We start from the raw sequence: 13,796 nt of genomic DNA on the forward strand, positions 1-13,796 counted from the left end.
CTACACTGTGGTACTTCTACTTTTACTTAAGTAGAAGATCTGAATACTTCTCCCATTGCTGCTTTACAACACTGATCATATATACAATTAGGTGATTCAATCACAGCCACATCACACGCACTTCGCTCCAGATCATCTGCGCATGCGCACGATGAATGCCACGTACTGGTTGACGTTGACAGTCTTGGAGGCTTGGAGGACACTTCCTGATGCTGGTACCCGGGTCTAGCTAGGCTAGCTATAATATCTTAATTTCACGGTTTAGGGAAACCTGTGGAACAGAGCGCGGCCAAGTCGTCTGATTCAGGTAAAATACCTTATTGTGTGATTGGTTCAGGTATGTTATGGAGTAGTTTAAACCACACAGTAGTTCCCATCCTTTCTCTGTTTGAGTACTGTTGCTAGCAAGCTAGCTATGTGGTTAGCTTGCTAGCTAGCAACGACTAATGTTAATTTAGCTACGCAGCGAGCTAACGCTTAGGCATCTAGCCCAAACAGGTGTGGAGACTGATTCATAGGAAGTTACATACGAAAAGAACTGACATTGAGATTTTTTTTATTCTTACGAAAGACAGAGTTGTTATTTTACTGTGTTGAAAATATGCCGGTTTACCTAACGTTAGCTCAGAGTGCCATTTAAAGGTAGCAAGTTACACAGGAAACAGGTTTATACCGACCGATTGCTAGAAAGTGAAAGTAATAATAGTTAGTTTACTGCAATGAAATTAAATATTAAATATACTAATGCTTCGAACTCCTCATTTATAGTTTCTAATAACACAATTGACAGGGCAGTGATGAAACGGCCTAGTTAGCAGTCACTGGTTATGTTTATGGGCCACTGACAGATGACTCTGCGAATGAGCGTCTTGTACCGTCAGCGTTATCCACACTCCAGTGACAATTTTAACGTCAAAATCGGATGCAACGTTACCAAACTTCGTCGTTAAACATTTGCTTTAGCCACTTTTGGCAGAAACCAGTTTGTCGTTTTCCCTATTTAACATTACTGTATGCTAAATGTTAGCTACCACACAATCCCTAGCATCCGGCTAATTATTCATCTAGCTAGCACAGTGAAAGCCGTAGCGTTTCTGGAATTAAATTCACTGCTGTTTATTGTACAGCCTTGAACATCAGTACTATACGTCATAGTAAATCCAACTGCTCACTACAGACCAGTGGTGGAAGAAGTACTCAGATGAATTAAGTAAAAGAAGCTATACTATATTTCATAGTACTTTGTTACAAGTAAAAGTCCTGCATTCAAACTCTTACTAAAGCAAAAGTACTGCAGTATCAGGATCAAAATATACTTAAAGTAAAAGTATTATTGCGTGAGGGCCAATTTCAGAATCGTACATATATTGAGTTAATGGGTTACTATTATTATGATTATTAATGTGTTTTAATCACAGCTGGTAAATATGAAGCTTATTTAAATGACTTGATATACTTCTGCTGGATATCTTAACCTCTAAATATAAGTCGACATTAATAAGCTAATAATCTAAATCTAAGAACTAACTAGAAACTAAAGCTGTCGATTTAATGTAGTGGAGTAAAAAGTACAATATCGGCTTCTAAAATGTAGTGGAGTAAAAAGTACCTCGAAAAGATTCAATACTCATTGTTGAAAGCTGTGATTATCTTATCAAATTGGATAATATTTGGGGTCAAAGTCTGTAATCTCATACAGTTATCTTTGCCACCTCACAGGGTGCTGTTTGACCCTTAGACCCTGCAGTTCAGGGACACTGTGTGATGTTGTTACTCCATAGGGATAGTCTTGATTAAATTAATTATAAACAGACTTTAGAAATCACATCACTGCCCGGCGGGGAGATGAGGAAGAATGAGGTAGACTATTCAAATCAAATGTTTAGTAGAGAGAAGTTCTCCCTTGATCTTCGGTCAAAGAAATAAGACAACATATGGGATCTTCTAATTTGAACATGCTTCCATATCCCTTGTTGATGTAAGAATTGCATTAAATAGTAACAACTATGTAACCACTTTCAACAACCACTTCACCTAACCTAAAAACACAGACCCAGCGCTTTTTATTCCCAAAGATCGATTTGAATTGTATTTAGTGCATAAGTGAGATCTTTCAATACTGAGCAGAGGGATATTATATAGTTATTTCAACCATAATCCTGCAGTTCTAGTGGGGTGCAGCATTACACTATTGTGAGTGTATGCTGTTGATGAGTTTTTGTGACCTTCACTCAATTTTATGAATGAAAATCTTTCTTCTTTAAGGATCAATAAATAACCACATCCAATCCAACTTAACTGTTCCCAAAGTGTCATACTCAGATAGGTTCCATTTAGCATTGAGAAAGTACACAGGACACTAGGACAACAGGCTTGTTTTTATGAAGTTGTTATCAAATCTTCTTTTCCTCTGACCATGTTCAGTGGTGGGAGCAGAAGAGGTCGGACGGCACCATGAACGGCCAGCTGGACCTAAGTGGGAAGCTGATCATCAAAGCCCAGTTGGGCGATGACATCAGACGCATCCCAATCCATAACGAAGACATTACCTACGACGAGCTAGTGCTGATGATGCAACGTGTCTTCAGGGGAAAGCTGCAGAGTAACGATGAGGTTACCATCAAATACAAGGATGAAGGTGAGGCAGGACATCCAGGGCCCGTCGTCCTCATTGGTCTCAAGGGTCATAAGGGTGATTGTCGACCATAGGTTTTCCTCTGGTCGTCTTATTTCTCAAACCAGTTCAAAGTGTATGTGACTTACTAATAACTTGACAACCTAATCTTTATTTTTGGCAGAGATCATTTCCTATACACTGAATAATCTTTTCTTTAATTTTCCTTTTTCTAGATGATGACCTCATCACCATCTTTGACAGCTCTGACCTCTCCTTCGCCATCCAGTGCAGTAGAATACTCAAACTGACTTTGTTTGGTAAGATATTAAAGCCTTTTCTCTTACCGATCAAAAGACGTCCGCCACCATGTTGTGTGTGAACTTGGATATTTTACATCATGTGAAACTGTCATCATGATCAATTGTAGACCAAGATGTCTTACATCAACCAGTCTCTGGAGGGCAGTCCAGCTTATGTTTCAAACAACAAACCTCAGCTCTTCTCTGATTAAAGGAAAGTTGTCTTCAATCCCTTCTTAACCATTTGGGTTGGACAGTTCTAGAAGTTTCTTAGCAGCTGTTGAGCAAAGAAAAAACATGACGGGCAGAAGATGGTTGTTTTCACAAAAGCCTTTTTTCCTGTTATACTGGTTCCTAACTAAAAATTGAAAATATGCACCAGCTCACACAGTCATCCAGCGGGCATAACAAGAATAAATAATATATACCAAACCACCGCCTTGCCCCACCCTAACATGTGAGGAAGACTGAAATAATAACACGTTGCATTAGGTTTTACAGGAAGAAAATAAAGGTGTTGCAGTTAAACGAGTATACATCGGTTAATACTTGATCTCAAGTATGATTTAAAAATGTTTGTGAATAGGAATACTTATTCTGCCTGGTAACTAGATGTCATATATGATAAATGTATGTGCAGCTTTATAAGTAAATGGTGTTTTCTGTCTGTTTTTTTAAATAAACCTTAATATAAACTGGATCTGAAGGTGAAGTATATTCCACCCATTTATTTAAGCTATTTCAACTTATCCGTAGGGATGCAGGTGGCTGAAGCACTGAATTATACTGATCAAACGACCCATATGTGACTGTTTTCTTTCAATCCTTTCTCTTCAATACATGCCAATTCCAGGCCATAATCACCTCATGATCAGATTCTGAAAATGTGAAAAACAACTTGTTGTTTCCCTTGATTATGTCTCCCGGCTCCCATTTCTACATGACATGTGTTTTTATTCATGAATTATTTCCTATGAATGATACTCGTATAAAAGGCAGGGCTATGTCTCAGTGTTTGACTTTTTGATAGTCTAAATGATGTTCCTTCCTGCCAGGTAATAAAATTGCGGTATAGAATTACCAGTAGAGGAATATATGCATAAAAATCAAATTTCAGGATAACGATTCTACAGAATATTGATGTGGAAAAAGACACTTCACAGTCCAAGCACACCAGGAACTTGGATCTTACAAATGTAATACTGTTGCCACACTTTTAAACTCAAAATTGCTCACACTTACTCATTCTACTCAGGAATATAATGGCAACATGATGTTTTTCCTATTCTCAGCTCCCCCTCAGTTTGTTCACCTGTAAAAGCAATTCAATTAGTTTGTTTTGAATAATTATATTATTTCAAAACAAACATGCATAATAGCCTCATGTGGAATTCATTTTCTTTGAACTTTTTTCGAAATGCAAAACAGGCGAGAGTAGACAGGATCTTGTTGCCCCATGCGTCTCTGTTCAGCATTATCCACTCGAACACAGAAACTTATGTGAGAAAAGAATGTCACTAATCTCAAAATCATTCTTGGAAGTTACAGTCCCTTTTTATAATGGGAACAATAAAATTGGGAAAATATTGAATGACTTTCGTGGCGCAGGTCACAAAGTGTCAAAGGAACTCTTAGTCGTCCCACAGAGGGGCATTTGACCCATCTTAGTGTTAGGAGCAGTGGGCTGCCATATGTACGGCGCCCGGGGAGCAGTGTAGGGAACGGTGCCTTAGTCAGGGACACCACGGTAACACTTGGTCTTTCGGGACTTGTACTGGTGACCTTCCAGTTCCCAGGCCGAGTCCCTATGGACTTTTCCACCACCGCCCTGAAGACCTTTTTCCTGTGTTGAGAGCAGATTGGTTGGAGAGCTTCATTTGATTTCATTAAGTTACCACGAATACCCAGCGCCCTTTTGTTGGGCATTCCCCTGCTCCATTGTTCCTTGCTGATAATAAAGCTCTCATTCCCTCCGTCAGCCTGGCTGCTTTTACAAATGGCTTTGTGGTTTTAACCATGTGATCGATGATCTCAGTAATGCCAAGTATTCAGAGAGTGGAGTCAGATTCACTACTAGTCATTATTCATAATTACCTCGTACTTACAGTAGAATTAACAGCTTTTCCAGGTAACTAATGAACTGGAATATTATGAGTATCAAAACCACCTAGCTGTTAATCATAACGTATAGTTACATTTATAAATCTAAGAGTGCTAAAAACAATGTGTTCTTTTGTTGTGTTATATAATGGATAACCTCAATGTAAAGTGAGCATGCCTCTCTGGCTCAGCAGTGTATCGTCAGCTGTTGGTCCTCAACAAACACACATACAGTCTGACCCAGATATTACTAGCAGGTCATGGCTATAACTCAGATCCAGACTACTTTATTTCAAGTGGGAAAGGATTGTATCTCATGAGATCAAACGAGATAGCGTGAACACAGAGATGAACTGGGGACTGTTGTCCTCTGTAAAAGCCATCAGGAATAAATCACTCTCCTTCAGGTCTGACCCACAGATGGATTTGGCTGTGCCGACATGAAGAAATGTTTGGCTTTGCTCAATCCCATGTTTGACTTTGCTCACTGCAACCCTTTCTCTTTATCTCTCGTTATCTGCAGTGAACGGTCAGCCGCGGCCTTTGGAGTCAAGTCAAGTGAAGTACCTGCGCAGGGAGCTCATTGAGCTCAGGAATAAAGTCAACAACCTCCTGGATAGCCTGGAGCCCCCAACAGAGCCGGGCCTGGCTGCTACAGCTCCCGACAGTGGTAACCATTGCCCCCAAACACACACACACACACACACTTTAGAGGTAGACCTACTCATTTGCAGTGCAGAAATGCTTAACCACGTTTGAGATTTAGAAACGGTGTTAGCATTTCATAGTTTGTCCAGCAGAGAGCACTGACAGGTTGGTTTTTCAGTCGTTAAATGTCCTGCTTAGTATATATCTTGGTCACACAAGAAAACAAATATAAAGGATCCATATACTGAGGTTTTTGGTCATCACTACTAGCCTTTAAAAAACACTGTCTGTTAATAAATATATGCAATTTCTTTTCACTACAAGACTCATAACTTCTGAAAAGTAATGTACATCTCAGACTGAGATTAAAAATCTATTAATAATGCATGTATATCTATTAAGGACAATATACATTTGTTGGATACGTAGGACACACCTTGCCCCCGTAGGCAACAGTATATTCTCTTAGCATAATCCAGGCAGTCGGATTAGTGTTTGGGTTTAATTTTTGAGATCACAAACCTTCAGTGAGGTCTGTTATTCCCACTCATGGGGATCACCCTTCCTTAACAAAACCTTTGATCATATTCCACATGCTTCCTGCCAACGTTTAAGATCCCACAGCACAGTGCTACCAGAGTGAGAAAGTTTATAAGGGTCAGTCATTTAACAACTGGTTTTATATAAATATTTACTGGTTTTTTATCCAGTTTGATTGTGGTGCATAGAGACTTACGCACAAACCAGAAGCCTCCCTTCCCATGTTATCATAACTGTTGTATTAAATCTTAGTGCTGCCATTTTATATTTTGGTGAGCTGTAACTTTTTACAGCTGAAAAAGTGATTTGGCTGGAAGCAGTGAAGGGGGGGTGATCTGCAGACGGCAAACAGTTGGATTTGTTTTCTAATGCAGGAGTGTAATTAAGGTCTTTAGTACTAAATATGTGTGTTCATATCTGTTGTTAACTCAAAGTAATGTTGCATACATGCATTGCTTTACAGCTGGTTCTTAAAGGTCTCTGTGGTTTTTAGAATCAGTGGACGGACGTGAAGGCAAGCTGATGGCAGCAGACCCGTCAGTGAAGCAGGCCACTCCAGTCAGTGCAGCCAGCATGTCAGCCTTCGACCCGTTAAAAAACCAGGACGAGGTCAGCAAGAATGTCATCTCCGCCTTTGGACTGAGTGAGGACCATGCCCCAGGTATCGCACCTGAGCATACTTCAAAAAATACAAGACGCTTTGCTTCGATAAGTGTATATCTGCCAGGTTAATCATTCTTCCCTCATCTACTCAGCTCCACCAGCGTCTCTGTCACTAGAGGAGCGTTCAGGAACACCTGACAGCATCGCCTCCTCCTCATCTGCAGCTCCTCAGCCAGTGGCACCCCCCCAACCACAGGCTCCCTATGCCGGAGTACAGCAGGGCCCCCCAGCTGCCATGGATGGTGAGACACAACCACACACATCTACTCATGAAATCCCATATACCCACATGCCATATTGAACACATAAATAGGTGAACACACACACACTGATAGCGTCCGAGCGACCACAGGGAGGCTGTCCGCCCTGTTAGTGGTTAGGAATAACAACTTCTCCTATGTTGATTCTGTTTTATGGAATGTTTTTCCTACATTACCACAAATGTTGCCTCAAAAAACATAAACCCAAGCTCTTGGTTTGGAGTTGGTCTGTCTGGGTTCTTTTAAGCCAGAAAAGATATCCACTGGTGAGGTTAAGATGGTGTGATTAGATGTAAAGGGCAGGTAGTAGTTCTTTAAAATGGTTAGCATTAGTAGTATTGGTTCATGCTGGAGTAAATGTAAAACACCACCAGCTAGACAGACATGTTTTTCCTCTCTCAATCTTTTGCCATAATTCACAAGTTACTCGGGGAAATATCTGATTCATACGCAGATACAAAACAGATGATTTCCGGTCGTTAAATGCAGTTTAATTTGATGTTTATTCAGAGTTGTGCAATACCAGCGATGACTCTTCCAGTGAGTGTTAGTAGCTGTGAGCATCTGCCATATGTATCACCCCGTCCAACTTACCCCCGCCACCCAGTGTTAAAAAGATAAATAACAATAACCAACAATACACATAAACGGCTCCTACAATACAGAACAGTGAAACATTTGACTTGTCACAGTGCCGTTTTTATGATGTTCTTCATATGGGTTCAATCCTGTCTCAATGTGGTCATGCACGCACAGTACGTTCTTTACTTTGGGTTCACATCTGTGACTAAATGATTTAGCGCATGTTCATGTGCAGCGGTCAGTGCGGCCCTGCTGTGAGATTTCATTTCACACCTCACTTGACTGAGTCCACTCTGAAAACAATTACACGTTCAAGTGAAATTTAGTGTTCCTATGACAGGTAAATATTAAAGAATACACCAGACCATAATACATTACCATTGTTTGGTTAGCTGTGTTGATTCAGTTCGTATTATCTTTTATATCTCAGTGGATTACAGACAGTATCGCCAATACTGAGCCAGGTATTAAATTAGATTAATGTTAGCAGAGTGGAGGAGACCTGTTTTGATATGAGAAAATAAAAGCACATTTAAATTAAAGGAACAGATGTAGGAGCATTACATATATTCTGTACCGTTTGCAGTTAATAATGTACAGTTTACTGCATAAAAGCAACTACTTGTTCCTTGTTTTGGGGAATCAGATCCAGTGACGCAGTTCATTGAAGGAGAAATGATGCTTGAGTCTCACCACTGTGGAATCAACATCCTTTAAACAGGACTAACTATTGATTTAGGGCTTTCCTTCCTCAGGAGAAACCCAACAGTTGTCCCCTGTGTGTGATCTTTAACATGGACATTCTGGACCCAAACCTAAAGACTAGCCGAAGATAAATGAAAAAAGGATCCGGCAGTGTATTGGCAAAAACAAACATGACTTATTTTACTCTACTCAGCACCACGCTGGGAAATGGTGTTCTGTGCCAATCGCACAATTCTTTCCAATCTTTTATCGAATTTAACTTGAGGGAATTCTCTGGCCTCCTCCTCCTGTTGTTGTAAAGAAAGGCCCCGGCAGGTGCAGCCACAGAGGTGACGCATGTTGTATTTGTTTACTGCAAATAAAGTGAGTGCATCGGATTGTTTTCAGATTGTGGTTTGGCTTCGCTCATGGAGGAGACCACTGGAGCAGAGGAGAGGCCTTTCTGTGAGAGCTGTAACTTGTTCTCAGAGCAGTCACTGCTGACTTGACAACACCTGCAACACTGGAGATTAATCAACGCACATGTGGTATCACTATCCCCTTTTAACAAGGGGTTTGTGGTTTGGTCTCTCCGCAGGGCTTTTTACCGTTTAGTTGATCCAGATGAACACTTCCTCAGTCACCAGGTTAGCCAGCTCACCAGCCAGCTGCTCGTGGTTCAGTTTGTTCCCTTTAAACACGAGAGCTAGGCTAAAAACAACATACTTTTAACACCTTTTTTTAATCCGATTTTTTGTCCTTTGATGGTCCTTTTCATTATTTCAATGAACATTTCAGCAGTTTCTTTATCAGATAGTCTCATATCTTTCCAAAAGCTTCCTTACAATGTGACTAAATGCTTAAAAAAAAGCTAAAATCTAAAAGAGAGATGTGTCCTTATGGGTCAGTGTAGCAATTCTGCATTGATTTTGAGTCATAAAGTCACATAATATGGAAGCTTTTGAAAAGAAATGCAAGAGCTTTTAATCACAAATCTTTTACATAAAAATATTTGTGTAAAAATGATCTAAAATCAAATAAAACGAGGTGTGTCCTGATAATCCAGTGTAATAATAATAATATTGGGTACAGAAGTCTCTGATTAACCCTCGACCTCTCACCTCACTCACTAATGTTAAACAACCTGCTCAAAGTTATTCATTTGGTTCAATAAACGTTTCAAATATTTAAATAAAGTGCTTTGTTCCCTGAATTAATATCAGTTCAACAAGCAAGACAGGAGGTAGGCTACTCAGAGCTCTCTAAAGGCTTGTTATTACACGCTGGCCGCTCTTCATAAATACCTTCCTGTGATCTAGAAGGTTGTTGCACATCTCCGAGCTCAACGTGGCAACGCATAGTCTGTCCTCTCTTTGCAGTTTCACTTCTCAATGTCTCTCTTACTTCCAAGGCTGCAGATGGTTGGCAAACACAGACGTTACTCGATCCTGCCCGCCTCTTCTCCCACTCCTCACAATATCACTGTCTCTGGCTGCAGACCGGCCGCCTCAAGGCACATCAGCCATAATGCATCAGAGTGTATAAAATACGTGGGATCGGATGCCAAATGAGTGTGTACGGTCTTTTCAAAGCTTAGGTTACTTTTCACTGTAGGAATGCTGCCAATAAGATCCATAAGCAGATGGTAAAGATTTCAACCCATTGTCTGTCCCTTGGCAGTACGTGTGTTAGACATACATAAACTGTAAACACGTGTGTGTAGCGGCGTCTGAGACTGCTGCCTGAGGCTCTTTATCAGATGGGCAGAAATGTGTTGAGTCCTTTTCTTTTTTTAAATAAGAACTTGTTCTCCTGACAGGCATGTTTAAAGGTCACTAGATTTAGAGCCAAATACTTTTTTGTTCCAATGAACATCATTTTCCCAACTTAGGACTTTTTTCTCCTGTAGCCTTGGCACGGTCTTCAGTGAGCCCCTCGCCGGGACTCTGGACTCCCGCCAGAATTGAGGCGTATGTGAAACTTGTTTGTGAGCCTGCTAGATACAATTTAAGGCGGTCACAACATGGTGATCGTTTAGGGTTCCCTCAGAGGGAGCAAAGACACCAGTCAGTGTCAGTGTCAGTCTCTTCCATCCCCACTTACTAAAACTTTGTCAACCTGACGAGTGAGCCTGAGTCACAGGAAGGGACTGCATTTGTGCTTTTTCCACACGCCATTTTCACTCTGTGCGCTCATGGTTGTTATGTGCACTGGTTTTAAGATGTACTAAATGCCACAAGTAAGTAGAGTGGTACAGCGCAGGATGCATGTAAAGTTATATAAAGTTTGGAAGAGTCCATTCATCCCTTTCTGTCTTCTAAAAGTAGAGCAGTTTATAGCTGATTGATTTCAAAAGCATAATCCCAACCCCAAAACCCTTTTCTCTTCTCTGTCCTGTGGGCGCTCAGCAGGCTCATAGCTGAAGTGAAATGAACTGCCCGGGCTGAAGGTGTCTCGCAGCCATGCGTCCTTCCATCACTCTTACATAACACACATGATGGATTACAGGCCGGGGAGAACAGGAGGAGAAGCCAATTTAACACACATGCCTTCTCACACAATAAAGAGTGCGGTGTTCATGTTAAAGGTGCTGTCAGTGAGATAACAGATGGCTGCCACATCACATTAATGCTTTTAAAAAGACACCACTGTTGCTAGATAAATATTTAGTTGTCAAGTGTCTCCCAGAAACAATGCAAGGTTTTCTGACTCCTGGTTCATCTGCAGAGTCGGTGGGACTTCCATTGTGTGTGTCCCGTATGCACTGCTCTAATGTTTTGAATTACTGGACACAAAAAAAGGGAGTGATTTCTGAGTGCATTGAGGTTTTCTGACGGTATATCATTTCATAGGACTCTTTTCAGCCCTGCTTTGTTCAGACTCTCAGTAATTGTAAAGTGTCATGTCGGCCCTCCCACAGAGTGGAAAATCAGCACCAGTTTAACCAGGGCTTAAAAAACCAGTGAACCCTGGTGCGGCCGTCTTTCATTATGCCGTCCCCCTTTGTGCTTTTCATATGTCGTCAGCCCAGTTTATATGCCAGGCAGGAGATTTGGGAGAAAAATTCAGACCTTGTTAAGGGAGACCAGTCGTTTGCCAAGTCTTCGCCTGCCTGCTGAACATTCAGGCATTCGATGGAAAACTTGATGAGCAAATTTTAAAATAACTAGGAAAAAATAGTTTCCATGTTTTTGAAACATAAAAAAAGACGTGCAACGGCGTCACTTTAAAGGAAGACCAACTACTCCTCATCCTCTGCAAATGTTGCCGTTGAATGTTGCCTTTGTGTGTTTACATCTGCTCCGGCATGCAGCTGTAGCGCAGATACTTCTTACTGTAACGCCCCAACCATCGGCATCTGCGGGTCCTGCGCTTTTAGCAACAAATAGCTGTATCAAAGTGTTTGCAGCTGCAGCAGTTGTTTGTTATTCGGTCCTGATCAACAGGTGTTTCCCTGGAAAAAAACAGATACCGCTTTTATACTTACTTTTCATGCATCTTGGACGGCTTTCAAATAAAAACCTCTTTGGCTATGCAAAGAACAAGATCCAATTAATAACAGACAATCGTTCAGAAGGATCTGTAGTGGTTACTTACCTGACTCTGTTACTGCCAACTTTTAAATGTTGTATCCAAACTTCGTCCAGTTTGCAGAATGTTTTCGTTTTTTTAGAGACACTTCAGTGGTTTGTTATTCTGGTTATCATCAATACAGGCTTGTAGATAAACACCTGAATTATGTTTTCCTGGTATAGGTCTTGCACTCAGGTGAAACCCAGCAGATGATTTGAATGACGGATACATGTTTGCAGAAGTGAAAGCTGTGGCTGAAAACAAACACAGATCCTTTAAAGTGTGTGTGGAACAGTCATCATGGCTGGTATTGTGAATCCTGCTTGTGTTTTTCTATCTGTATACTGATGACTTGTGTCCCTGTCTCTTCAGGTCAGATGTACCAGCAGTACCAGGCTCCAGGTGGATACCCCCCCCAGCAGCCCGCTGCCCCGCCCCAGCAGCCGCAGCAGCAGTACGGTATGCAGTACTCTGGTAAGAGCTCAAATGGTCAGAAAGAAAGTAGCTGCTGAGTCGTAGAGTCGTGGGGGATCTCTTTATTCTGGAGTGAATTAAAAAGACTCACCCTCCCTCCCTCTTTCTCTCTGCAGGATACAGCACTCAGCCAGGAGCCCCTCAGCCGGGCCCCCCACAGCCCCAGGCCCAGCCCCAGCCCCAGCAGCAGCAGTTTCAGAACTACCCAGCTCCCTCCTCCCAGGCTCCAGCCCCCGGTGCAGCTCCTGCTCCGGGCTTCCAGGGGGGCCAGCAGCAGCCCCATCCAACTCAGGGGGCCCAGCAATATCCCCCAGGAGCCTTCCCTCCCCAAAACTATACCTCCCAGGCCTCCCAGCCTGCCAACTACAACATGCCGCCCAGCTCCCAGCCCGCCGCAGGGTTCCAACCCCGCCCAGGATACACCCCGCCTCCAGGCAACACTGTCACCCCCCCCACCCGGTCCCGGTAACCCATACGCCCGCAACCGCCCCCCTTACGGCCAGGGCTACACCCAGCCCGGCCCTGGGTACCGGTAAAAGAGGATAGCGGATGATCCTCACACATGCCCCCCCAATCCCCTCCCTCTGTGTGGCTCCAACTGTTTCGAGTGGGTGCAGGAAAACGCTGCTCTGCATCCCCTTCCCTACAAAAATATCAAGTCCAAACCTAAAACAAGCAACCCCCCCCCCCACCCAGTCTGATGGTTAGTGTTCGTATGCTGTCTCTCCAACACAACACTCTGCCCTGCTGTCTGTTCTCTGTGTTACTTCCCCCCTCCTGCCACCCCCGCCGGCCCTCTCGTATCTGTCAATATGTAAGTAGTCTGTATGCGCACACACCTGGGAGACCAAATCAGGCTGTTGCACACCGCTCTGTACATGGTAATGCTTCATTTTGCGAGTGAGATCAGCGTCCACGCGTGGTGCCGATGACAGATATCTCAACCCGGTCGAGTTTACTATGTATAGACGCATTTATATGACACTATCTAAATGAAAAGTTACCCTTTTGTGCTTTGTTTTTGCTCTGTTTGTTGTTTTTTCTCTGGATCTGATCAACTTCACCACCATGTCGGTATTAATGATGTGTTAATGAAACTGCCCCATGTCATGTCATGAAGAAGGCTTCTTTCGTTCAGCCAATTATATATCATCTCCAGTAAGGCTTGCTATTCCTCTTTTTTTCTCTTTATCTTATCACTGGTTTTTACTAATAAATCAAGTTCCACCCTCGAGTGAGATTAGTTGTTTATGTATAAAATGTAACATTTTTTCTTGAACCTAATAAATGATTTGAGACCCAGTTGGAGAACTTTTTATCTTTTCGTTTTGATCTTGTGTTGCTGTTGGACGGCAC

At 42.1% G+C, this 13,796-nt stretch overlaps 1 protein-coding gene across 2 annotated transcripts; it reads left to right on the forward strand.

Moving 5' to 3' along the window:
* Positions 1-136: 136 nt before the first annotated feature.
* tfg (trafficking from ER to golgi regulator) lies at positions 137-13,742 on the forward strand. Of its 2 annotated transcripts, none has more exons than XM_063888535.1 (8): positions 137-307; positions 2,425-2,638; positions 2,851-2,934; positions 5,540-5,686; positions 6,698-6,865; positions 6,960-7,109; positions 12,339-12,440; positions 12,557-13,742. In XM_063888535.1, the coding sequence occupies exons 2-8, from the start codon at positions 2,455-2,457 to the stop codon at positions 12,907-12,909; spliced, it is 1,188 nt and encodes a 395-aa protein (XP_063744605.1). In that variant the 5' UTR covers positions 137-307; positions 2,425-2,454; the 3' UTR covers positions 12,910-13,742. The 2 variants fall into 2 exon arrangements, with proteins under 2 accessions (XP_063744605.1, XP_063744606.1); XM_063888536.1 differs by having other exon boundaries at positions 6,698-6,847.
* Positions 13,743-13,796: the final 54 nt, after the last annotated feature.

Source organism: Eleginops maclovinus, chromosome 7 (genome assembly GCF_036324505.1).
Source record: "Eleginops maclovinus isolate JMC-PN-2008 ecotype Puerto Natales chromosome 7, JC_Emac_rtc_rv5, whole genome shotgun sequence".
Lineage (NCBI taxonomy): Eukaryota > Metazoa > Chordata > Actinopteri > Perciformes > Eleginopidae > Eleginops > Eleginops maclovinus.

What these genes read in the sequence shown, in the direction of transcription:
- tfg (XM_063888535.1), top strand. Translation starts at nt 2,455, where the DNA reads ATGAACGGCCAGCTGGACCTAAGTGGGAAGCTGATCATCAAAGCCCAG. An exon ending in TGCTACAGCTCCCGACAGTG is followed by an intron (nt 5,687 to 6,697) that starts GTAACCATTGCC and finishes TGTGGTTTTTAG; the next exon opens with AATCAGTGGACGGACGTGAA. An exon ending in GTACGGTATGCAGTACTCTG is followed by an intron (nt 12,441 to 12,556) that starts GTAAGAGCTCAA and finishes TTCTCTCTGCAG; the next exon opens with GATACAGCACTCAGCCAGGA.